Source organism: Muscardinus avellanarius (assembly GCF_963383645.1).
Source record: "Muscardinus avellanarius genome assembly, chromosome: 7".
NCBI lineage: Eukaryota > Metazoa > Chordata > Mammalia > Rodentia > Gliridae > Muscardinus > Muscardinus avellanarius.
In genome coordinates, this window is record NC_137793.1 from 20540296 (window position 1) to 20565900 (window position 25605).

General features: G+C 49.3%; 1 protein-coding gene across 2 annotated transcripts in view; it reads right to left on the bottom strand.

Moving 5' to 3' along the window:
• Positions 1–4379: 4379 nt before the first annotated feature.
• The window catches only part of SLIT3 (slit guidance ligand 3), a gene marked incomplete at both ends in the record, with an annotated part of 608792 nt that continues 587566 nt past the window's right edge, over positions 4380–25605 (bottom strand). For both annotated transcript variants that reach the window (XM_080699310.1, XM_080699309.1), the window contains 6 exons: positions 4380–4615; positions 8188–8396; positions 11238–11523; positions 13607–13761; positions 21341–21471; positions 23945–24185. In XM_080699310.1, the coding sequence (XP_080555436.1) occupies positions 4380–4615; positions 8188–8396; positions 11238–11523; positions 13607–13761; positions 21341–21471; positions 23945–24185 (1258 nt within the window). The remainder of the gene's footprint in view (positions 4616–8187; positions 8397–11237; positions 11524–13606; positions 13762–21340; positions 21472–23944; positions 24186–25605) is intronic.

The following is a 25605-nucleotide window of genomic DNA, read 5'->3' on the forward strand; positions in this document are numbered from 1 at the left end:
CCTCCAGTAACCCCCAGGGTTCTTATAGCTGGTATCTGGGATCCTGTGGGTCCCTGAGGGGCAGGTCACCGACCGCCATGAGCTTTTGTCCCAGCAGAGACTGTGCGTGACGTTTTGGCCTTGAGGGTTTATCTGGTGATAGGGTCACTGGGAATGAAGCAAGGTTGGGTCATCCCAGTCCTGGCCATTCCCGGGTTCCAGAGGCTACCTGGGCTCCTGGGTTCTTTCTCTGGCCCACAGAGGGCCCCCTTCTTCTCCTTCCTCTTCTCCTCTTTGTCTGCATTTTTTCATCTTTCTGGAGCAACAGAATTCTCATAATGAGGACTGAAAAGGCGAAGTTATCTCTCGAAGGACTTTTTGGCATGCCAATAAAGAGGAACAATGATAGCAATAATAACATCATCTTACATTAAGCATTTTAGTTTATACTTTACAGAGCTTTTAAATACATCATTCCATCAGCCATCTTAGAGCACTGTGGGTGAGTCCAGAAGAGACCCTCTCCTCCCCTTTCCTGGTCCTGCTCAGGGCGAAGGAGAGCTGAGTCGCCCCTCTACAAGGTGTGCCCCTGTACAAACGTTAAACCATACTTCCCAGAGTACAAATGAACTTGAGTGAACTCTTCCTGTCCTATGGGACTCTACGTTCCTAAAATTTGTCTGCTCAAGGAGAGTGAGTTTTCAACCTTGTTCCTTCGAGAATCCTTTTGTCTTGGAAAGGACTTTCCTAAATGGTCTTTGCATTTCGCATTTCTTAAAGTCTGGGCTACCAAACTTGAGGAGAAGGCTCACAGTCTACCCCTTCCCATCAAGCCACATGGAGACACAGGACCTGGCCCCTTGTCTTGGCGGGTGGCAGCTGGCTTTGGGGGTGAGCCCAGGGGATGGATGACTGGCAAAAGGGGCTCCTCAGGTGTCCTGGGGAGACAGAAGGAGAGCTGGCAGCCCGGCAGGTCCTCTCAGAACACCAGTAACCCGGGGTGAGGTTCTGGAATTGGCAGGTAGTGTGGGGTATGGGGGGGCGAGCTGGGGGAGTTTGTGGTGGAAGAAGGATCAGGTCTGTTTGCATGGGAGTTGGTGGTCGGCAGGGGCACATGGGATGGGACGTGTATTGGAAAGACCCCAGGACACCCCCTCTAGAGCTGCGCTTCTGAGCTACCATAAAGACTTTTTGGGATCCATCCCGAAATCATGCTTTCTAGTGAACAACTAGATATTCCTTCCCAAGGCTATTTCTCTCTTTCTTTTTTTTTTCTTGGTACTGGGGATTAAACTCAGGGCCATTATTCTACCCCTGAGCCACATCCTCAGCCCCCCATTTATTTTTTGTTTTAAAACATCTAGGTTGCTGAGTCTCACTACTTGCTGAGGCTGGCCTGCAACCTGCCTGTTTCAGCCTCCCAAGTACTGGGAATTACAGGTGTGCGCCACCACATCCAGCTAGACCTTTTTCTACCTCACCAATGGTTCTATCCCTAAATCAGACCTTGTCTTGCGATTCTCCGTTCAGACCCTCTGGCTCTCCGCAGCCTGGTCTGGCACATGTGGCTCTTTGTGGACACTGCCCCATTTCCCTCCAGTGAGCAGCCCATACTCCCGACACCGTGGACCTCTGGCTGCTCCCCAAGCATCCCAGGACTTTTTTTCTGCAGTACCGGAGGTGGAATCTCCAGGCATTCTACCTCCGAGCAACACTCCCGGCCCTATTTTTTATTCTTTATTTTGAAACAGGGTCCCACCGAATTGCAAAGGGTCTCACTAAGTAGCTGAGGCTGTCCACAAACCACGATCCTCCTGTCTCAGCCTCTCAAATCCTGGGATTACAAGTGTGCATCACTATGACTGGCTTACCCCAGGGCATTTCGCATTCCACTGCTTTGTAAAAAGCTGTTCTCTGGTAAGTTCAGCTCCCTTTCTTGACCCTTGCAAACTGCTATTCACCCTCTAAGACCCTGGAGGCTCCCTCCTCTGGACAGCACCTCTCGTCTTTATAAGGCCATTGGGGAACTTGTATATATAATAAAACAACTGTCCACTTTCATCTGTCCCTGCCCCATACTGCAGGATCCTTAAAAGTGGGGCATGTTCTTTTCCAGGAGAAGCAGTGTGGTTTAGTGGTTAAATGAGGAAATTCTGCAACATGGGTTCAGACCCTGGCTCTGCCATTTGTTAAACATCTACTCTTGGATAAATCCCATAGCGTCTCTGTGTCTCAGTGTACTCAACTGTAAAATGGGTTAATAACGTTTGAACTACAGGGTTGCTCTAAAAATGAGCCGATACGTGTATATAAATACATATGTATAGCAACTAGAATGATATATAATATAGTCAGGACTAAATGGATGTGACTATGAACAGTGGAAGCGAACCCATCATAAGGCACGGTGCCTGGAACACCACGTACGTTCATGTCCGTATTTTAAGTATGTTTCTGTCACCCCCTCCTTCTCTCCCTGTCTCCCACTTGACTTGTGTTCCTCCATTTTCCTCTTTTCTCTTCTCTATTCCTTGGGGCTCTGCCCACCACTGGTCCTCACTGAGCAACTGGGCTGCTTTTGGGGCCCCCAGGGCTCCCCCCCCCCCCCGACACTAAGCCCCTGGTGCTCTTGGACAAATGGGTGGGAAGGGCCAGGGAGTGGATGCCAATGAGGAGACCCTGTGTGACCTGCACTGACTGGTCCAGGGCTGCAGGGGGCAACTGCAGGTGAGGGGCATGGAGGGACGGGGCTGGGGAGGTCTTTCAGGGACACGACCAGTGGCTGCCCTGTCTTTGCTCGTGTTTTCTAGACACCCAAGTCCTGTCTCTAGAGTTTTTCTGGATACGAGGGAGGCAGAATAAGGAATGAACAAAGCAGAACAAAAGCAGGGGAAAAGTGGCAGGAAAACAAGACAAACAAACAAACAAACAAAAAAACCCGCTTCCCTTTTCTGGTAGGCCTCCTCTGATGAGCCCACGCTCGCTCCTGTGTTTGCCCGTTCTGGAGGAGAACCTAGAACCTCCAGTCTGTTCTAGGTCTGGCTCTTCCACTCACAGAGCCGGCGTGGGCGCAAGTGCCTTGTCTATGTGATGGCGCTCATCGCTCTACCCTCACCGAGGGCCCGGGGTTCAGTGAATCGCGCATGATCCAGATATGCACTGTGGAACGCCCCACTGGGCACGGCCCTCTGCCATCACTACGGTGGCCTGTCAGCCAGCTGTGAGGGCTGTTGGCAGGCCGCCTCCCGCCTCCCATGGTGCCTTCTCTCCTGGCACTGCATCGCTGTGTGACATTGGCTGGAGGGTGGAGGACGGGCCAGGGCCTGGGGCCTCTGGACACTGCTGGCTCTTTCCCCACACCCTACCCAGGACAAGAGCAGCTATTTTAAATTATGGCAAAACAGGCCAAGATTATTAAGTGCTTGGCAGAGTCCAGACAGCTCTCTAATGGAAAGCAGGGCCAGCCAGGAAAGAGAAGAGGGGCCTCCTAGCAGGGGGCCCAAGGCAGATAAAAGCAGCAACTGCTGTGAGCTACAGCAAAGATCTGGAGGGCTAGGATCGCAGGAGCTTTTCCTGGAAGAAATGGAAAATTTGGGCTTAGACATACAGGACCCTTAAGAGCTGGGTACTTTCAGGGAAGACAAAAAGAGGAGTTAAACAAAAAAAAAGAAAGAAAGAAGCTGGGCATAGTGGTGCATGCCTATAATCCCAGTACTTGGGAAGTTAAGACAGGAGGATTGCAGGTCCCAGGGCAGCCTCAGCAACTTAGACCCTGTTTCAAAAAAAAAAGTAGGGGTGGGGGTATAGCTTGGAGGTAGAATGCACCTGGATTCAACCCTCAGTATCCCCCAAATAAAATAACAAACAACAAACAAACAAACAAAAAACCAGAAAGAAACAAAGAACATTCTTTTCCTTCTTTCTCTTCCTCGCAGTCCTTTTCCTGAGCCCAGGAAGCAGGTCTTGCTTTCTGCTGACATGCAAGGGTTCCATAAACATAAAAACCTCCTCCTTCCTCAGGCAGGCTATCATGTTTTTATTCTAATCTTTCGTTTAAAACACTTTTTATTAGTCTTTGTCTTAAAATTTTAAACAGCTGTTTATAAAACACAACACATAACACAACACAAAACAAAACTCAGTAAAAATAACTCACTATATGGTACATATACTCAGACGGTGTGATATATTTATATAATAAAAGATGAAAATAGTCACTTTCCATAATAAAAATAAGTTCTATTTTTTGTTTATTTTACAATATACTTAATACTCTCTTCTTCTTTTGCTTCCTCTCCAGCTTTCTCTCCTTCATTGGAAATCTCGAGGGGGCCCCCATGGCTGGCCCTAACCCCCACCTAGCTGGAGTCCGAGGCGGGCGGCCTGGGGCGCGGCGGGGCTTAGGAACACGAGCGGCAGCCGCACTCGAAATGTCTCTCTACCTCTTCCAGGAACGAGGAGCCATCCGTGCACTGGAAGACGTATTTCCGTCGCTTGCTGCGGATGGGCTGGCAGCACTGGGCCCCGCAGCCCCCGCGACACTCCATGAGGGGCACTTTGGAAGCGGTGGCGCACGACGCGTAGCCTTTCTGGCGGCGGATTGCCTCTCGGACCACCTCCCCCAGACACGGGCTCTCTGCAGAGGGCAGAAGATGGAGGTCAGGGCACTGCTGTGCAGGTGGCCGGCAGGGCCAGCAGGGCTTCCCAGGCAGGCTGTTGTGACACTCTGTGACGTGAAGCTCACACGTGCGTCCTCACTCACCGTCTACCTGTCCACTTGCCTATCCACCCCGTGCTCCCACACACCCCCTGCCCTATTTTTATTATTTATTATTGAAACAGGGTCTCACTAATCTGCAGAGATCCTCACTAGCTGAGGCTGGCCATGAACCGCAATCCTCCGGCCTCAGCCTCCCGAATGCTGGGATTACAGGCATGCGCCACCACGCCTGGCTAACGCCTGGAGATTTCACATAAGTGTTTGGAGTTCTGGCTTCACTGATGAAGCTGAGCTTGCCTTCCTGGACTGCTGTAATAGGTAGAAACTGAGTCAGGAGACCTCCTGTTTGCCCCAGTACCCACTGCTTTTAGCAGTTTGTCTCCCTTGGTCTTGAGTCCCGACACTAATTATACGATCGTTTTATTTTGTGTGTGTGGTACTGGGTAGGGACTGAACTCAGGGGCAGTGTACCTCATCGTGCACTTCCAGCCCTTTTTATTTATTTATTCCTTTCTTTCTTTCTTTCTTTTTTTTTTTTTTGGTGGTACTGGGGTTTCTGGAAAGCCTTATACCTCTGGGCTACACTCCCAGACCTATTTTTTATACTTTGTATTTTGGAAACAGGGTCTCTTAAGCCAGTTGAGGCTGGCTTCAAACCTGCGCGATCCTCCTGTCTCCGCCTCCCAAGCGCGGGGATGACAAGCGTGCGCCACCATGCCTGGCTATTTATTTTTTCTTATGTTTTGAAACAGGGTCTTGCTAGGTGGATGAGAGTCTCACTATGTTGCTGAGGCTGTCCTCAAACTGGGATCCTCCTGTCTCAATCTCCCAAGAAGTGGGATTACAGGCGTGTGCCACCACACCCAGCTTATATGACCATTTAAGCGAGTCTGTTTGTAATGAGAAACAGGTGGATGCTATGAAGACAAGAGAGATGTTTATTCGGGAGCACATGGGAAGGAACTTGACCTGGCCTGGGGGAGGCTTCTCTGGGAGGTGATGACCGGGATGAGATCTGGATGAGGAACGAGAGTTAGGCCAAGGGCCTTCGGGGATAAGCTTCTCTTCAAGTCCTCGAAATGACTGGCAGGCAGGGAGGGCGACCCTGTGTCTGTGTGAGTGTTCTGCCCTGACGCAGCTCTTCATTTTAGTCGTCTACCGTCCTCAGGACGCCGAGAGAATGTCTGGAGAGGTACAGGGAGGCGGGAGTGTTCTTGGAGCCAGGATCCTCGGACTCACAGCCTGTACGCAAGTCCCTCGCCATTCCTGAGCCTTGGTTTCCTCATCTTGAAGGTGGTGGCAGGTTTGATTGTCTTTCTACTAATTCACAGGCTCTTATGAGCCTCGGAGGAAGCTGAGGGATGCCTGGAGCTCTAAATGCATTATGTATCCAAAGATTTAGGCATATTAATATGATACATGGGAGCTCTGTTCAGCTTCATGCAATTCTTTAAAATTACAAAGTTGTTAGCTGGGAGTGGTGGCACACGCTTGTAATCCCAGTACTTGGGAGGCTGAGGCAGGAGGATCACAGGATCAAAGCCAGTCGTGGCAACTTAGAAAGACTCTGAGTAACCTAGCGAGACCCTATTTCCAAATAAGAAATAAAGTCAGGCTGGGGCTGTAGCTTGGAGGTAGAATGCCTCTGCTTCAATCCCCTAGTACCACAAAAACAAAAAAAAGTTGTTAAAAGATTCAGAAAGAGTCTGCTGATAATGGGCATGCATGTGCAAGCGTACATGTGTGTATAATTGGGGGAAAAAGGGTGAGTGTAAATGTGGCCACATGTTAACAACTGAGCTGAAGGAAATAGTTTATACTATCCTGATAATTTTTCTGTAATTATTTCATAAATTAGTTAATAAATAGTAAAAAAAAATAAGCAGTTTTGGTTAAGAATAGTATCTTATTTAGGTATGAAACGCGAGGGTCCTCAATTGATGGGGGGGCGTCCTGTCTAGGATGCTCAGTGATCATGCAAGAGGAAAGCCTCCGAGTGGACACGGAGCCACTTGAATTTAAATATAATCTGGTTTTAGTTCAACTGGCCTTTTTGGAGCTCAGCCCAAAAGTACACAAAATGGGGCGACTAACTGGGATAGGTAATTTAATGTTTATGAGAAACTAACTCCTGCTGATCCTCAGCGGCAGGAGGACTGGATGGGGTCTGGAGAGGAGTATCACGGTGGCAGTGGCTTCTCAAAGAAGCACCACCAGTTGGGAAACAAAAGAAGAGAGAAGACAAGGGAACCAGACACAACACCCGACTGCTTCAGGAATCCTTCCCCAGAGAAGTCTGCCTGCGATCATTTTTCTACTCTTACGTGTTTTACCTTTAAGTTAGTTTTATTCTTTGCTTAGACATCATGGACAACTCATCTGTAAATGTTAGAAGTCTACAGTTGTTTTTATTTGTGTGTATGGTACTAGGGATTGAACTCAGGGGCATTCTATCTCTGAGTTATACTCTCAGCCTGCCTTTTTTTTTTTTTTTTTTTTCTTGTGGTACTAGGGGTAGAACCCAGGGGCTTTCTACCTCCGGGCTATACTCCCAGACCTATTTTATACTTTATTTGGAAACAGGGTCTCACTAAGTTGCTGAGAGCCTCACTCAGTAGCTGAGGCTGGCTTCGAACCCGTGCGATCCTCCTGTCTCAGCCTCCCAAGTGCAGGGATTATAAGCGTGCACCACCATGCCCGGCCGATATTATATATTTTAAACACACTCATCTTTGACCATTTTGACTTTTATCCTTCACAGTATAGATCTGAAAGGTTTATATACCATTTCAATAATGAATTATTTTGAATTAGATTATAAATTTGTAGCTACTGGTAAATTTTATACTGTCATATGTTTTCATTACAGTAATTATCGTCCTTTTACTTCCAGTCAAAGCACTTCCTTAATACATTTCTTATATGGCTGGTCTAGCAGTGAGGGATATCTTAGCTTTTGCCTGTGTGGGAAAGACTTTTTTATTTCTGAAGGATAGCGTTGCTGGGTATAGAATTCTTGGCTGGCGTCTCTATCATGATGACCTTCAACGATCCCACATGAAGACTCATAGCAAGAAGCTCCTGCCCACAACCAGCGCCATGAGAATGTGCCACGGTGCAAGCAGATCTTGCCTTCTCAGGTAGCCTCTGGAAGCTGCAGCCCTCGCTGTGTAAAATACAACCTTGGGAGATGCCAGCTAAGCTGTTTTTTAATGTCTGACCCACCGAAACGCTATGGGATGAATATTTACTGTCGTTTGAGCTGCTACATTTTGGGATCTGTGATGTAGCAGTTGATCTCTGACACGGGAAAGTAGAGTATCGCCTTCATTTTCAGGATGAGGAGCTCGAGGCTTGGACTGCGACTGAACCCACCCAGGCCATGTATCATGTGAGCGGCACAGGCTGAGCACAGGTGTCTGGATCTGGAGGCTGACTCCGCCCCCTGCGTCCTTCCCAGGCCCCCTCCCCAAGTGCAGTAGACCCACCTTGCTCACAGTGCTCCCCGCTAAAGCCAGGCTGGCAAAGGCAGCGGGGCTCCCCTCCATCCGAGACGTGGCACCGCCCGTGGTGGCACTTGAAGGCCGAGCAGGCGTCAGCAGAGTCGTTCTTGAGGTCGCAGAGAGCCCCTCCGTAGCCCGCGGCACACTTGCACGTGTAGGAGCTCCCGGTTGCCACACACTGCCCGTGGCTGCAGCTGGGGCCGAGAGGAGGCGGAGGAGGAAGCAGACCAGAGTTAGTGCTGCAGAGGCTTCTTTGGTCTCAGTCCAGGGACCAGCGTGTGGGATCTGGCCTGCGTGCTGCCTAACAGGCCCGATCACACGGCCTGCCCTCTTCCAGCCTGGGGCTGGCTGAACACCTCTCTCTCCTCAGAGTCCCTGTGCCAACTGCCAACCCACTGGAAGCCTGGAAGCCTCACCCACTGTCCACCGCCAGCTGGGAACACCAGAGAGGCGTGCTTGCTTACAGCTACGTCAGTACTCTGTAGCCCAGAGGCACATCACTGCTTGAGGAAAATAAGCTTTCTGTCTACATTTTAATGGCTCTAGCATAATTTTTTAATTTTTAGGTTTTTATTTTGTACTGGTGATTGAATCTTGGCGTGTTCTACCTCTGAGGTATATCCCAGCCCTATTTTTTAAGTTTGAAATAAGGTGTTACTAAGTTGCTGAGGCTAACCTCAAACCTGAAATCTTGTCTCAGCCTCCCAAGTACTGAGATTACAGGAAATGTGCCACCACACCCAGCTTGGCTCTAGCATCTTAAATGGTAACACCACTATTACTAATCCCACTATAGGATGAGCTTCCATAATCTGAAAATCTGAAATTTGACAGATTCAAAGTCCAATACGTTTGGAAAGCACAGGTGGAAAATTTCACACCTGATTTCAAGTAAGGGGTTGTAGTCAAAGTGCAGGCCCGCTAAAAATATTCGACAACTATCTTAGGGCTATGCGTATAAGCTATACAGAAAACTAAATGAATGTCAGGCTTAGACTTGGGTCTCATTCTCAAGATGTATCATCCATCCATGCATCCATCCATCCATGCATCCATCCATCCATGCATCCATGCATGTATGCATGCATGCGTCCATCCATCCATCCATCCATTCATCCATCCCTCTACAAATACCTCAAAACTGAAAACACCCAAAATCCAAATCACTTTTTCTTTCCGTCATTCCTCTTTCCTTCCCTCTCTCCCCTCCCTTTCCTTCCTTCCTTCCTTCCATTGGAGATTGAACCCAGGGCATTCAACCCCCAAGTTATACTTCCAAGCTTTTTGTTTTTTATTATTCTTTATTTTTGAAACAGGGCTTCCCTAGGTTGCCGAGAGTCTCATAAGTTGTTGGGCCTGTTCTTGAACCCACAGTCCTCCTGTCTCAGTCTCCGAAGTTTTGGCATTACAGGCATATGCCACCATGCCCAGCTTCTAAATCACTTCTAAGCATTTCGGGGGAGAGACCCTTACTCTGCACTCTGAACAGGAGCCACTAACTATATGCATCGGGCTTTGTGCTAAGCCCTTTGTAACTAGTCTCCCTCTTAATTTCAGAAGAGTCCCTTCTCTGTGGCTCCCAGGAAATAGTCTTATCCACATCTCCTATATGGAAAACAGATGGCAGAGCCTGTATCTTCAATCACAATATTATCACTGTCCCTACTGGGATGATATTCAGAGTTAGGAGTCACATTATTTTGGAGTGAAACATATAATCAAGAGTAACACAGAACTGGGCACAGTGACACATGCTTGTAATCCTAGTACTTGGGAGGCTAAAATAGGAGGATCGCAGGTTCACAGCAAGCCTCAGCAAATCAGCGAGACCCTGGGTAACTTAGTGAGACTCTGTTTAAAAAAAAAAAAAAAAGGTTGGGGGAAAGCTCAGAGGTTAAATACCCTGGCTTCAATCTCCAGTCTGTCTGTCTGTCTGTCTTACACACACACACACACACACACACACACACACACACACAGTAACAGAATAACACAAGCAGGGCACAGTGGTGCACACCTGAAGTCCCAGTATTCTGAGACAGGAGAACTAGAAGTTTGAGATCAGTCTCAGCAACTCAGTAAGAATCTTAGCAACTTAGACCCTGTTTCTAATAAAAAAAGGGGGGGGCTGGGGGTGTGGCTTAGGGATAGGATACCCCTGGATTCAATGCCCGGTACCACAAGAGTAACACAGGAGGCTCAACCCTGCTTCTTTTGAAATTGGAAATTGAACTTAGGGGTGGTCTGCCCCTGAGCTACACCCCCTGTCCTTTTTACTTTTAAGTTTGAAACAGGGTCTTGCTAGGTTGCTGAGGCTAGCCTCAAACCTGCATTCCTTCTGTAGCAGCCTTCCAAGTCCTAGGATTATAGGCGTGCCCCACCATGCCTGGTGCTCAGACCCTTTATAGTGCTGTCTCTCCTTCCTCGTTCAAAATATTTCTCTATCTGTTCACTTAAACAGATTACCAGTTTCGATTATAGTGTTATTTTTTGCCGACTCAGATTTTTTAACCCTGAGAATTCTGGATCTCTTGTATTTAGCATAACACATAGTAGGCCCTCCATAAATATTTGCTGAATGAATGGTAAGTGATTAAGCCACTAACACGATGCAGCTGTGCGGTTACGGAGCCCTGGTTCCTTGCTCAGAGCGCTGGCTGGGGTGGGGGATGGGGGAGAGGGCAGCCACATAGGAGCAGAGATTCCCCCTCCTCTCACTTGCCCGGCCCAGTCAGTGCCTCTGGGCTGCATCTCCCCTAAGTGGAGCCTTTATCTAATTACGCAGAGGCAGCAGCGTGAGGCACAGCAGCTCTGGACAGGTTCAAAGGCTGCCTGGCAGAGACAGCTGATCTGAGCCAGGTCCTCCCATGCTGATGCCTCTGAGACCCGCTCCTCGGATATACAAGCTCAGCCTCGTGGCTTTGTCAGCAGCCACGCGGTTCCCAGTGAGACCACAATTCCTCAGCCTCCATCAGGAATTGTGTCTCAGGCAGGGACAGTGACAGCACATACGCCGGGGCTCTCAGGACACTGACCTGTGGCCGAGACAGGGGTCCCGGGCTTCCTGGTCGCACAGCGGGCCGGTCCAGCCGGGGTGGCACTCACACACCACGCTGTCCTTCTCCACCGAGCGGCACAGGCCGTGCTTGCACACGGTGCAGGACTTGCAGCCCGGCGAGACCCCCAGGGACTGGGGCGGGAGGGCCTTGAAGTCCTGCAGCTCGTTGTTGATGCGTACCTCGTGGATGCAGCCGTGGAAGCCGCCCAGCGGCCGGTCTGCGCCCTGGCGCAAGGCCGAGAGGCCCGTGGAGGTGGGGATGCCTGCGGAGGAGCCGGGACAGCCTGAAACCCTGCCCTGCCCGCCCCGCTTGCAGGGCCAGCACCCAGCAGTCCTCCCACAGGTTCACGGGGTTCAGCTTAGAGCTCAGGCCTGAGAACAGGCAATGGGAACTGCAATGCCTGTTCATTCACACATACCTTGTAGAAAACCTAAATTCACTGCCTTTATTTATTTATTTATTTATTTATTTATTTATTTATTTATGGTACTGGGAATGGAACCCAGGGGCATTTAACTTCCGAGTGACACTCCCAGCCCTATTTTTTTTTAAATTCTTTCTTTTTTTCTTTTTTCTTTATTTATTTATTTTTGGTGGTACTGGGGTTCCTGGAAGCCCTTCTACCTCCAGGCTACACTCCCAGACCTATTTTTACATTTTTATTTGGTAACAGGGTCTCCTAAGCCAGCGCGCGCGGCTGGCTTCGAACCTGTGCGATCCTCCTGTCTCTGCCTCCCAAGCGCGGGGATTACAAGCATGCGCCACCACGCCCGGCTTATTATTCTTTATTTTTGAAACAGGGTCTCACTGAGTTGCAAAGGGCCACACTAAGTAGCTGAAGCTGTCCACAAACCGCGATCCTCCTGTCTCAGTCTCCCAAATGCTGGGATTACAAACGTGTGCCACCACGCCTGGCTTATTATCCATATTTAAATGTAGAACACTTCCCATAACAATCTGTATTATAAGATTCCCTGGAAAAAGTGAGGGGGATTGGTCCCCCATGGCCACGTGGCTCCCTGGCTCAGGGCCTTACTCAAAGGCCAAATCACCCTGTGGCCTTTCCCAGGCCGGGCGGCCCTCGCTCTCGGCCCTGCAAGAGAACCTGGAGCAGAGGATCTAGAGTTTGGGCGAAAGCTGCGTTTTGGGGGTAGCCTTCATCAGTGGAACTTTGGGGCTCAAGGTTTTCTGTTTTACTAGCCTGCATGCTCTGTACCCCTCTGGTCTTCAAGAGACCGTTGCTAAGTCCTGATTTGCTTTTCAGTCAAGTCTGATTTGTGGATTTGTGTCTTCCCTCCCGTCCTGCACTTCTTCCTGCCCAAGCCCCCATCCTGGGGCCCAAGGTGGGCGTGCAGCCTAGACGCCAGGCACTCAGGTTGGTTCTGGGTGCAAGTGGAGCAGAATCAACCTGGAGGAGAGGGGAGCAATGGTCTTTCCAGGGGAGAAGCTGTGTCCCGTCTGGGCCGGCTCTTATATCTGGAGGCATGATTCCAGTGCAGATTGGGGGGCCCTGGACAGCCCTAGGAAGGTAGCTTCAGGATCAAGTCTCAGGGATCTCCATGCTAGAAAGCTGCTGTGTTGGTGCATTCTAGTGGTGTGTGTGTGTGTGTGTGTGTGTGTGTGTGTGTGTGTGTCTGTATGCATGTGTGTGCATGTGTGCACATATACGTGGTGCTGGGTATCGAACCCAGGGCTTTGAACATGCTCAGCAGGGGATCTACCATGGGCTATGTCTGCAGCCTCTGCTTTGGTGGTGTTTTCTGCACATAATCCTGTGAGAGCCACCAGCCCTGGGGCTGCAGACCCGGGAGGAGGGGGGGCTCCTTCCGTTTCTGGCCTTTATCTTTGCGGAACAGGGCCTGGTGCTAGGCGAGCACTCAGCCCCACCCTGTCTGCTTGTGCACAACCTTAATCTCAATTGAGTCCTTCATTCATCAACTTGCTTTGTCCAGGGAGCTGGTGAAACAGAGAGACTGGGACCGGCAGCCGGCAGCCTCCATCGCAGCCCAGACTTGGCTTTTATCTGCTGCTTTCTCTCTTCTCATCCAACCCTACCCCAACTTCCCCCAACCCATACCTCCCAGCACACCGTGATGTTCCCACAGAGTCCTTCTCTTGTCCTTTATACGCCCCTGAACAATGTCCTCTTCTCTGTGTGGCCTGGCTCATGCTTATTCCTTTGAGGAATCAGCTTTGTTAGCGCTTCCTCCAGGAAGTCTTCCAGATTGGCCGTGGAAGTGGGGGCTGAGAGGAGAGAAGGGCTCCCTGACAGCAGGTCTGGTGCAGGTGCAGAAGCAGAGGGCCAGCGAGAGGTGGAGGGGCGGGTGACGGGCAGGAGGGCTTACCTCCCAGGTAGAGGGGGCTGCTGGCGCCCCCTGCAGGCTGCTTCTGGAGCTTCCCCAGGCTCTTGGGGGCTCCTTTGTCCACCACCAGGTTCAAGGTCTGGTTCAGCATCACCAGCTCCACGCTGTGGAATTGCCCGTCATTCACTGTTTCCACACTAGACAGGAGAGAGGGCAAAGGTCAGAAGGGTCAAGGCTCCCTCCCAGGGCCAGGCCCCGGGCTGCAGACGACCTGCGTGACTTGTGTTTTCTTGGTTTGGAAATAGCTTCAAGCTTAAGTAAGTTGCAAAAGTCAAAACAAGTACAGAAAATACTTATTACCCAGATTCTCCTATTATCCCCATTTGCACTCTCTCTCTCTGTCTCTGTCTGTCTGTCTGTCTCTCTCCCACACATACTTACACACACACACACACACACACACACACACACACATGCGCACACACACACACACACACACACACTTTTCAAAAACTACTTAAATAAGCCGGGCGTGGCGGCACACGCTTGTAATCCCTGCGCTTGGGAGACTGAGACAGGAGGATCACACAGGTTAGAAGCCAACCTCAGCTTCTTAGGCTCTCAGCAACTTAGTGAGACCCTGTTTCCAAATAAATATAAAATAGGTCTGGGAGTATAGCCTGGAGGTAGAAAGCCTCTGGGTTCCACCCCTAGTACCACCAAACAAACAAACAAACAAACAAACAAACAAAAACTACTTAAATGTTAGACATATGCATCATGGCCCTTCACCCTTAAAAACCTCAGTGTGAACTTCCCAAGAACAGGGATTTTTTTTACATAAGCCAAGTGTAGTTACCAATGTGGGTGAATTTAGCATTCATACCTTACTTGAAAGTAGCTCCTATTCTAATTTTCCAATGGACTCAATAATGCTCTTTGACTGAGCATGGTGGCGCATGCTTGTAATCCCTGTGCTTGGGAGGCTGAGACAGGAGGATCGCACAGGTTCGAAACCAGCCTCAGCTACTTAGTGAGGCTCTCAGCAACTTAGTGAGACCCTGTTTCCAAATAAAATATAAAAAATAGGTCTGGGAGGATAGCCCAGAGGTAGAAAAGCTCCTGGGTTCCACCCTCAGTACCATAAAAAAATTAATAATGCTCTTTGTAGTATTTCCTCCTTCCAGTATAAGATCCAGTCTAGGGGCAGATACTGTGTTTGGGAACCATTATTTGTATTTTCCCCTACCATTTCACAGAGTTAGGCGCGCTCTATTCTCAGACCATCTTCTTGATTTTGGCTGCACCTGCATACCACCTGCGTGCCATTTACTTAACATTTTCTCTTTGGTTGCCCCACTTCCCCCTTGAATATCAGTGAGGATATAAGGTTAACATTGTTCTAAGAAATATTATCCAAGAAAAACATGTTTTGGTGTGATGATTAAAAACTATTTCTTGCATTTGGGAGGCTGAGACAGAAGGATCCGGGTTCCCAGACAGTCTCAGCTACTACTTAGCGAGGCCCTTTGCAACTCAGCAAGACCCTGTTTCAAAATAAAGAATAAAAAATAGGGCTGGGGTTGTGGCTTGGAGGTAGATGCCTCTGGGTTCCAACCACACACACACACACACACACACACACACACACACACACAAAACAAAAACAAAAACAAAAAACAAAAAAACCCCCAAAACAAACAAAAAAATGTTTCTCCTAGCCAGGCGTGGTGGCACATGGCTGAATCCCAGTATTGGGAGGTTTAGACGGGAGGATCACAGGTTTGAATCCAACATCAGCAACTTAGTAAGATCCTGTTTCAAAATAAAAAAATAAAAAGGGCTGGGTAGCCGGGTGTGGTGGCGCACGCTTGTAATTCCTGCGCTTGGGAGGCGGAGACAGGAGGATCACGCTGGTTTGGAGCCAGCCGCTCTGGCTTAAGAGACCCTTTTTCCAAATAAAAAGTATAAAATAGGTCTGGGAATGTAGTCCAGAGGTAGAAGGGCTTCCAGGAACCCCAGTACCACAAAAAAAAAAAAAAAAAAAAGGGCTGGGTATATAGCTCAGAGGTAGAATGCCTCTGAGTTCAATCCTCAGTACAAAACAAACCAACACTAAATCAAACCAAACCAAACCAAACCACATTATCAGTGTGAGGTTCAGCTAAGAAGCAGGAAAGCAGAGGGAGGATTGGAAGAGACCAGCAAGGGACTTTGTGGTGGGGAGCCGAGAAGCTACGTGAAACTCAAAACGCCTCTCTGGCTGCTCCAGGTCAAGAGCTGGAGACAGACAGAGACCTGTGGTCCTGCAGGAGCTGGCGAGGGGAGGGCAGGCAGGGCGTGTGGGGTGCTGAGCAAGGCCGCAAACCTCTGCCCATGTCAGACACAGTGACAGATAGCAGAGGTGATAATCTGAAGGGGAGAAAGTGTGTGTTGTGGTCCATGGTTTCGGAGGTCTCAGCCCGTGGTCAATGGGTCCTGTTGCTCTGGGCCTGTGACAGCCCAGGACATCATGGTGGAAGCAGGTGGCGGTGGAGGCCTGTTCACCTCATGGTAGCCGGAAGCAAAATGTAAAAAAGAACGGGGCGGGGGTCCCAGTCTCCCCTCCAAGGGCTGCTCCCAGGGACCTCACTTTCTCCTAACATCTTCCAACAACACCCAGCTGGGGACAGAGCCTTCCACACATGGGCCTCTGGGGGATACTCCAGACCCAAAGACAACAGCTCCCTATACCGGAAGTGTGTGAGTTGATGCAGGCGGGCCTGTCAGAGGAAGCTGTGGGGTGGCTGCCGCTCAGTAGGTGGCCCTGGTTTAGAGGGCTGGGGCAGCTGTTTTCCTGGGTAGCTCCTGCCCAGACAGAGTGCTGGGCTCGGTCCTGTACCTCGCCTGGTACCAAGGTGGCGGGGTCCTAAGCGGGCTCTTCCTCCAGGTATGGCCTTTAGCCAGTTCATGCAGGGGTGAAGAGCTACCGCACTGGGGCTTTCCCCTTCTATACAATGAATTTTATACCCATTATAGCTTGGGTTTTAGTGGGCAATGCATGGCACCTGGCAAGCACTCAGTAAAAGCAGGCTTGGGGGAGCTGGGTGTGGCAGAGATTTAGGTGGGCGAGTAGGTTGGTGAACTGACAAAGCCTGTCTGCTGACTTCCCAACCCCACAGCCACCCAGGGCTTGGCGTGTCGGTGAGCTTCCCTGGGCTTATCGCCATCCCCGAGGACAGTTCTCTCCTGGGGCCCTGTTATTAGGAAGGAATCCAAAGACCTCAGCAATGCCACCCTGCTTGCAAGTGGCAGAACTGAGCTTAAGAGCCAAGATGGATTCCAGGTCCAAACCCCTCCGTGCCTTGGTGCTGATGAACACTTATGGGTCGTCTTCCTCCTGGTGCAGCTTAACCAGAGATCCTGGAATGATGCCTGAAGCCAGTGCTTTATAGACTGTGGGTCCCTGGAGATTTGGGGTACGGGATGCTGGAGCTCTGATTCTTTACCACTTCCCCCAAATCAGGATGGCCCCATTTCTAGCTGCATTTAAAAAATTTATGTAGCCAGGCATGTTGGCACATGTTTGTAATTCCAGTACTTGGGAGGCTGAGATAGGAGGATCACGCAGGTTCGAAGCCAGCCTCGGCTACTTAGTGAGGCTCTCAGCAATTTAGTGAGACCCTGTTTCCAAATAAAATATAAAATAGGTTTGGGAGTGTAGGCCGGAGGTAGAAAGCCTCTGGGTTCCACACCCAGTATCACACATGCACACACACACACACACACACACACACACACACACAGAATATTAATGGGAAGAATGGCTCTACAGCTACAAGAGGAAAATGTTGAAAAAGCAAAGTGAAAAACCTTCTTTTTGCTCTAAAAGGAACAGTCATCCTGTGTCAAGCCCCAGGAACTAGTCTCCTGGAGGAATAGGCAAATTTTTGGTGGGAGAGATGGGGCCCTGGAAGCCTTCCTCCTCTACCTAGTTAGAGGGCCACACCGGGGAGAGGCGGCGATGAGAGGAGCCAGGGTCTGGCTGGTTGGTGCCTGCTGGGGACTGGATGGCTGCATGTTCTGGTCTGAGTGGCCTGTGCAGTTCTTGTCCATTTCTCTCCTCCTTTTTCTTTTGTACTAGAGATTACACCTAGGGGTATCTTACCTTTGAGCCATATCCCAACCCTTTTATTTTAAAACAGGATCTCCCTAGGTTGCCGAGCGTCTTGCTAAGTTGCTGAGGCTGTCCTTAAACCTGTGATCCTCTTGTCTCAGCCTCCCAAGTATTGAGATTACAGACTTGTCTACTACCAGGGAGCTCTCTTCTGCATTTAATAGCAGTGGTGCAGGAGGGGGTGGTTGGGAGACTGAGATGGAGGATTGCAGGTTCGGGAATAGCCTCAGCAACTTAGGCTGTCAGCAATGTAGCAGAGACCCTGTTTCCAAATTAAAAAAAAAAAATAGGGCTGGGGATGTAGCTCAGAGGTTGAATGCCCCTTAGTTCAATCCCTAGCCTCACAAGAAAACAAACAAACAAACAAACAAACAAACAAACAAACAAACAGGTCTGGGGGTATATTTTAAAGGTAGAATGCCTCTGTGTTCAACCTTCCTACCCAAACAAAAACAAAACATAACCCCCCAAAAAAAACCCCCAAAGACAAACAAACAAACAAACAAAATCAGACGAAACAAAATAAAACATACAAATAATGGTGGGTGGGCATGTTTGGAGCGCTTGGTAGGAGCTAGGAGCTTTGTGGCTGCCATCAACATGTGGGACCTGCAGTCTCTAACTTCCCTGGCAGACAGCCTGCTTCTCCACGTGGAAGTGAGAAACCTCAGGCTCAGAGACCACAAGCTGCCCAGCTCAGTCTTACAGTGCAAGCGGGACTTCACTCCAGCACAGGATGGAGGCCTTGGTGCCAGGAGGAGTCTGTTCTTCCAGGTGCTGGGGGCGCTCACCTGAATGCTGAGTGTGACCAGTAGGTGGCGACAGAGCCCCATAGGAACAAAAAGTTGGTGGGATTTGCGTAGGCAGCGGCCTGGGAGCTTAGACCCGCGGGCAGCAAGCTGCACTCCAGAGCCCTAGGTGGAGCTCCCCTCTCTCCTGGCCCTCGAGCCTGCGTGGCAGGGCAGCAGGAGTTGGTGGATGCCACGCCTGGGTTTAAACCCCAAGTCGGCCAGGTACGGGGCTTCATCTGAGCTCCGGGCTCCGGGTTTGTTATTCCTGAAATAGGAGCGCTGATGCTAGCGTGGGGATGCTGTTGAAGACCAAACGGGACAGACTTTGCAACAAACGGGACTGCGGTAATTAAGGCCCCGGGAGCATGCGCAGCACCTGACAGAGCTTACCTGCACATCCTGCTTTAAAAAGGCAAACATTTAAAAACTGAGATGTGTGTGTATGTGGGGGGGGGCACTGGGGATTGAACTCAGGGGCATTTGACCTTTGAGTTCCACTTCCAGCGTAGAGGCATTCTACCTCTAAACTATACCCCCAGCCCTATTTTAATTAATTAATTAATTAATTTTTATTCTTTATTTTGAAACAGGGTCTCACTAAGTTGTAAGGGCCTCACAAGCTGCCGAGGCTGGTCACGAACCCGCAATCCTCCTGTCTCTGCCTCCCAAGTGCTGGGATTACAAACATGTACCATCATGCCTGGCTTAAAACTGGGATATTTCACACAGAAATCTCGTATTCCCACCGCTTCTCTCTCTTGCTCTCTCACTCGCATACTGGGGATTGAATCCAGGGGCATTCTACCCTGAGCTACACTCCTAGACTTTTTATTTTAAAACAAGGTCTTGCTTGGTTGCTGAGGTTGGCCTCGAACCTGAGATCCTCTCGTCTCAGCCTCCCAAGTACTGGGATTACAAGCGTGCACCACCCTGCTGGCTTAAAAACAACCCATTTTTAATACCTTTTTCTTCTCCTTCCTCCCCTTATTCTCCTACCTTCTGTCCCTTCCTTCCTTCCTTCCTTTTTCTTTCTTTTATGTGGGATGGAATCCAGGGCTTCCTGTATGCTAGGCACACAGCCACAAACCCAGCCTGTACTACTGTTTTTTTTTTTTTTTTCATACTAGGGATTGAACCCATTTTACCTCTAAGCTACAGCCCCCAGTCCAATTTTATTTTATTTATTTTTTGGGTGGGTCTGGGGATGGAACCCAGAGGCATTCGACCACCGAGCCACACCCTCTGCCCAATTTTTTATTCTTTATTTTGAAACAGGGTCTCACTGACTTGCAGAGGGCCTCACAAGGTAGCTGAGGCTGTCCACGAACTGCGCCCCTCCAGTCTCAGCCTCCCAAGCGCGGGGATTACAAGCGTGCGCCACCTCGCCGGGCTTCAATTTTGTATTTTGATAATGATTGAGTATAGGTTGTGGTTCCCTGATCTGGAATGCTTCAGACCAAAAACGTTTCAGATTTTGTAGTTTATTTTGGATTTTGGAATATTTGCACAGAATTTACCAGTAGAGCATTTCCAAATGCTATAGAATCTGAAAATTTTTGAGGAGCATAGAGAAAGTTCCAGATTTTAGCTGAGCATGGTGGTGCATGCCGTGAACCTAGTACTTGGGAGGAACCTGACACAGGAGACCACAGCGTCAAGGACAGTCTCAGCAAGTAGTTAGATTCTCATTAACACACCGAGACCTTGTTTTCAAATAAAAATAAAATAGAGCTGGGAGGGGGCGTAGCTCAGAGGTAGAATGCCCCTGGGCTCAATCCCCAGTATCACCATCAAAGAAAAAAAAAAAGAAAAAGAAAAAAGAAAGTTTCAGAGTTTGGAGAATTTCAGACTGAGGTGCTCAATTGGTATATCCTATTGAGAAGTAAAAAAAAAAAAAAAAAAAAAACAACCCAATTAATAAATTAGCATGTCTGTGATTTCTCAGATGATAGTACTTAAGAAGAAACTGAATAAAAAAGTGAGTGGGCATATACAGTATTAGTACAGCTGTCGCACATGAAAGGTAGAAATCAGGGTGTTGTATCTTGGGTCTTGGGTGTCCACACAAAGGACTACATGTTGAAGGCTGGGTTCCCAGCCTGTGTCACTACTAGGAGGTTGTGGAGGCTTTAAGAGGCGGGGCCCAGGGTGAGGAGGTTAGGTCATTGGGGGCGTGTCCATGAAGGGGTTATTGGGAGCTTAGCCTCTTTCTTCTTCTCTTTGCATCCCAGCCATCATGTGGTCAGCCACTTACGATACCAATCCTGCTTGCCATGGTATGACACCTCTTCATAGGCCCAAAGTGACGGGGCCAAGCAACCTCTCCAAAACTATGAGCCTACACGAACCTTTCCTCTTTATAAGTTGATTACCTTAGGTACTTTTTGTTATAGTAACAGGAAGCTGACACCCAGTGTGACTGCTGAGAAAAGGGAAGTTCAGGCAAAAACCATCCTTCAGAGCAGTTTGAAAGTCATGTAAGCAGTAGTCCTGTTCCCTGTGTGTTCTTGAATTTCTTCCCCTTGAGTTGCATGCTAATCGCCCTGCTTTCTTTCTTAAACTAATAAAAGATTAGGCTGACATTTTGAAAAGGGCATCTCATTAAGCAGCCTCGTCCCTATTGGAGCACCTGGCTTCTGTGCATGGTTGCCAGCTGGCCATTTATCTTATGGTAATGAGGTGTCATCTTCCCGCATGGGCCTGCCTTCCTCTCCTGCCTCTGCCTCCCTCCCATCTGCCACTCTGTGCAAGAAGTAGGTGTGGGGTGGGCAGAGCAAGCATCAGTCAGCCCAGCATCTTCTCTGCAGAGCCTGGGGGCATGGCCCTTACCTGTACACTGTGGTTGGAGGGGAACTCAGGCTGTCATAGACCAGCCTCACATGGCCCTGGTACAGCTCCAGCGCCAGGGGGTCATTGTCGCCCTTGTAGAGAAGGATGCCGTTGTCCTTGTCAGTGGCCACCTGGAGGGAGTGGCCAGGGCATGTGGGTTAGGGTTTATCTGAGGTCCAATTTCCCCAACCCCACCAGCACCCTCTCCCAGGTGACCTCGTCTGAGCCCAGCCCCAAACCATATTGTTTGGGGGCTAATGACAAGAAAACTGTTTATCCTTGTTCTGTACAATGTAATTCCCACCACCCCAAGTATTTCTAATCTGTGCTTGGCTCACCCTGTAGACATATCTGTAGACATGTACAAAACTATACTTATAGTAACCAGAAAATGTAGAAGGCAAAACTATACTTATAGTAACCAGAAAATGCTGATTGAGCAAATATTATTTTTTATTTTTATTATATTTTATTATTATTTTTTGTGGTACTAGGGATTGAACCTAGGGGACTTCTATCTCCAAGCTACAACCCCAGACCTATTTTTTATTCTTTAATTTGAAACAGTCTCACTAAGCTGCAGAGGGCCTCATTAAGTATCTGAGGCTGGCCGAAAACCTGTGATCGTCCGGCCTCAGCCTCCCAAGTACTGAGATTACAAGCATGTGCCACCATGCCTGGCTTGATTGAGCAAATTTCCTTCAACAAATATTTATTGAGCACCTACTATGCGCCACTATGTTTATATATAGTTGTCCTTTGGTTTCTGTAGAGGAGTGGTTCCAGGTTCTCTGGAGGATGCTCAAATTCCTTATATAAAATGGTGTCGTGCTGGCATGTAACCTGTGCATAGCCTCCCACGTGCTTTAAATCAAATCTCTAGGTCACTGAAAATACCTCACATGGTGTGAATGCTATGTAAATAGTTGCAAGACCATATTGTTTGGGGGCTAATGACAAGAAAACTGTTTATCCTTGTTCAGTACAATGTAATTTTTTTCCCCAAGTATTTCTAATCTGTGCTTGGCTCACCCTGTAGACACATGACCTGTGGATACAGGGGGCCGACTAGATTCATGAGTGTCGGGACACTTGACCTCCAATCTGCCTTCTTTCTCTGGAGTGAAGCGGGACCCCACCCAAGCGCCTGCTCCTTTTGAGGAGGACTGGGTCTCTCTGCATATGGTATAATATGAGTTATAAACAAAAGGTTCACACCTGCCATTGAACTCAGTGTATACTGGGAACCAGGCGCTATGTGAAGTAAGAGCATTCTATAAAAATACCAGTGCCCGGGCTTCACCCCAGAATGAGTCTACAGGCTCTCTCGGGGGCAAGCCACAGGCTTTGGATGTTACTACCGGGGCGCTCACCTCCCAGCCATCTGGCTGCAGGGGAGCTCCTCTAGTCTGTGGGTGTCCTTCGCCTGACACCTTTCTAGCTGAGGGGTGGCATGTGCAGGTAAGTCTGATGGGGCTTTTGGCACTGCCCTAGCTGGGTGGGCCCGGCAGTCGGCTGTGGGTGGCAGTTGGGGAGGCCGGCAGGAGGGGGCGATGGTGGCCGGAGCTCCTTTCCTATTGGTGCCCAATGACAGGCTCCGTCCCACGGTCCTGTCTCTGGGCTGTAAGCTCTGCGAGGTGAGGCCGTTTAACTTTTGTGCATTTCTGCAACCCCTTGGGGCTCAAAAGATCTTTGTTGAATGAGTATTTTCCTCAAAAATTTCAGATTAAACTTACGCTAATGTGACCATGACCAGAAGGAAATCAGGGCCCCAGCAGGTGCCTAGTAGCACCCACTTGCCCAACCACCCCACACACAGCACCCTCCGGTGGTGCCCCTGGGGCTCCTGCAAGCAGGACCTGTGCGCCCCTTCTGCCTGTGACCCCCCCATAGCATTTAGGATGGAGAAAAATAGAACTTGGAATAAATGTGCTCCTGTCCAAAGGTAAAGGCTTTCAAAGAAATGATGTGGACAAAAACTTGGTTCATAGTGACTGACTTTCCACTCACTAAAATTCTCTGCTTGCTTGGACCTCTGGGCCTTTGCACCTGCCCATCTCTTGGCTAGATCCCCTCCAGCCTCTGTGCTTCACTCTCTTTCCTCACACCCCACCCTTCTACCTTTCATCAGGCAAACTCCTACTCATCCTCACATCTCAGTGCAGTGACCGTGTCTGAGAGGCCTTCTGGGTTTCAGCAGAGTGGGATTCCCGCCCCTCCCGTGCACTCATGGCAACCTGGGCTGCCGTCGGCTCCTTCCTTATTGTCCTGGATGGACAAGCTGCTGCTTCTGTCTTGTCCATCATGGAATCCCTACTCCTCAGCATAGCATTTGATGTATAACAGAACAAGGATTTTCTAGAGGACAGAGTAGAACAAGCTAGAAACAGGAGGCTGCAGTTTGCAGTGAGAGCTGGGCAGGAGGTAACTACGGATGTCTCTGGACCAAGCTGGTCCAGCTTCCCCAGAGCTGAACATTGTTCTTGACGATGCTCTGGGAGAAGGGGAAGGCTTCCTAGGATCTGAAGCATTCCAGCTATTCTCTGAACAACCAGAGCTCGAGGGCCCATTGGGGTGTTTCCAAGGGCGTGTGGGGGGGCGCACCTGTAGGGAGATGTTGGCCTGGGGCCGGACCTTGGCGGAGGCCAGTTCCACATAGGAGTCCTTGCCCACGAAGTTGACGGTGATGAGCTTCTCGCACCGGGGGCCGGCGAAGCCCGGGGGGCAGCGGCAGGTGGGCTCCTGCTGCACCACAATGCACTGGGCCCCGTTCTGGCACTCGTACTGGTCGCAGGGGCTGGTCTGCAGCAGGACCATGGGTGGAGGGTGCTCACAGAAGAGCCCGCTGGGGAGGGGAGCATGGAGAGGGGAGAAGAGGAACAGTTACAGTCATTTATAAAGAACCCCTAGTAGGGAGCTGGGAGGCAGAAAGGGAGACTCGTTCCAGGGTCTAGTTCCAGGTCTGTCACCAACTGGGGCAAGGCCTTTTCCTCTGTTAAATCACAGTTTCTCCATTCACAAAACAACAGAGTGCAGAGCCGGGCATGGTGGCGCAAGCTTATAATCCCAGCGCTTGGGAGGCTGAGACAGGAGGATGGCACAGGTTTGAAGTCAGCCTCGGCTACTTAGTGAGGCTCTCAGCAACTTAGTGAGACCCTATCTCAAAATAAAATATAAAATAGGTCTGGGAGTATAGCCCAGAGGTAGTAGGCTCCTGGGTTCCGTCCCCAGTACCACACACACACATACAAAAAAATAGAGTGCAGGTCCCCACATTTTAGTGTCATCAGAATGCCTGGTATGAATGTGTTGAAAATGTGAGTTCCCACCTACACATGGATGGATGAATAAATGGAATGTGGTATAATCAGCCAATGAGACGTTGCTGTTCAGCTGTAGAGAGGAAGGAAATTTGGACATGTGTTACACAACATGAACGGAGCTTGAGAATCGGTCAGTCATAAGGGTAATACTGTGTGATTCTATATTTATTTATTTATTTATTTATTTATTTATTTATTTATTTATTTATTTTTGCTGTACTGGGGATGGAACCCAGGGGCATTCTACCTCTGTGGGACACTCCCAGCCCTATTTTTTATTCTTTATTTTGAAACAGGGTTGCAAAGAGCCTCACTAAGTAGTAGCTAAAGCTGTCCCTGAACCGTGAGCCTCCCCAATGCTGGGATTACAAGTGTGCGCCACCACGCTCGACTATGTGTGATTCTATTTAAACGAGGTACCTGGAGTAGGCAAATTCACAGAGACACAAAGTAGATTAGACGTTCCCAGGGGCTGTGGGGAGCAACGGGGAAGCGGTCTAATGGCACGGATGTTAGAGTTCTGGAGATGGATGGTGGTTATGGCTGTATAACTGTGGGAATGTACTTAATACTACTAAACTACATCCTCCCAAATAATTATGCTGGTAAATTTTGTTGTGTATATGCTATCACATTTTTTTTTTTTTAAAGCGCAGGCTCTCAGCTCCCCCTCCTCTTTTATTTTTCACTCCCGAATTTCAATTTGGTAGCTCTGGGGTGGGGCACAGGCATGAGCCTCTGATGCAGACGGTCTAACTTGGGCTTTAGTAAACACTGGTCTTGAGAATTTTCTGGCCACTTCGAGGCTTACAATCTTGGCATCTGTGTCCAAGACTTCGCTGCATATTTTATTATTTTATTTTATTTTTTGGTGGTACTGGGGATGGAACCCAGGGGCTTTTCTACCCCTGGGCTATATTCCCAGAGCTATTTTATACTTTA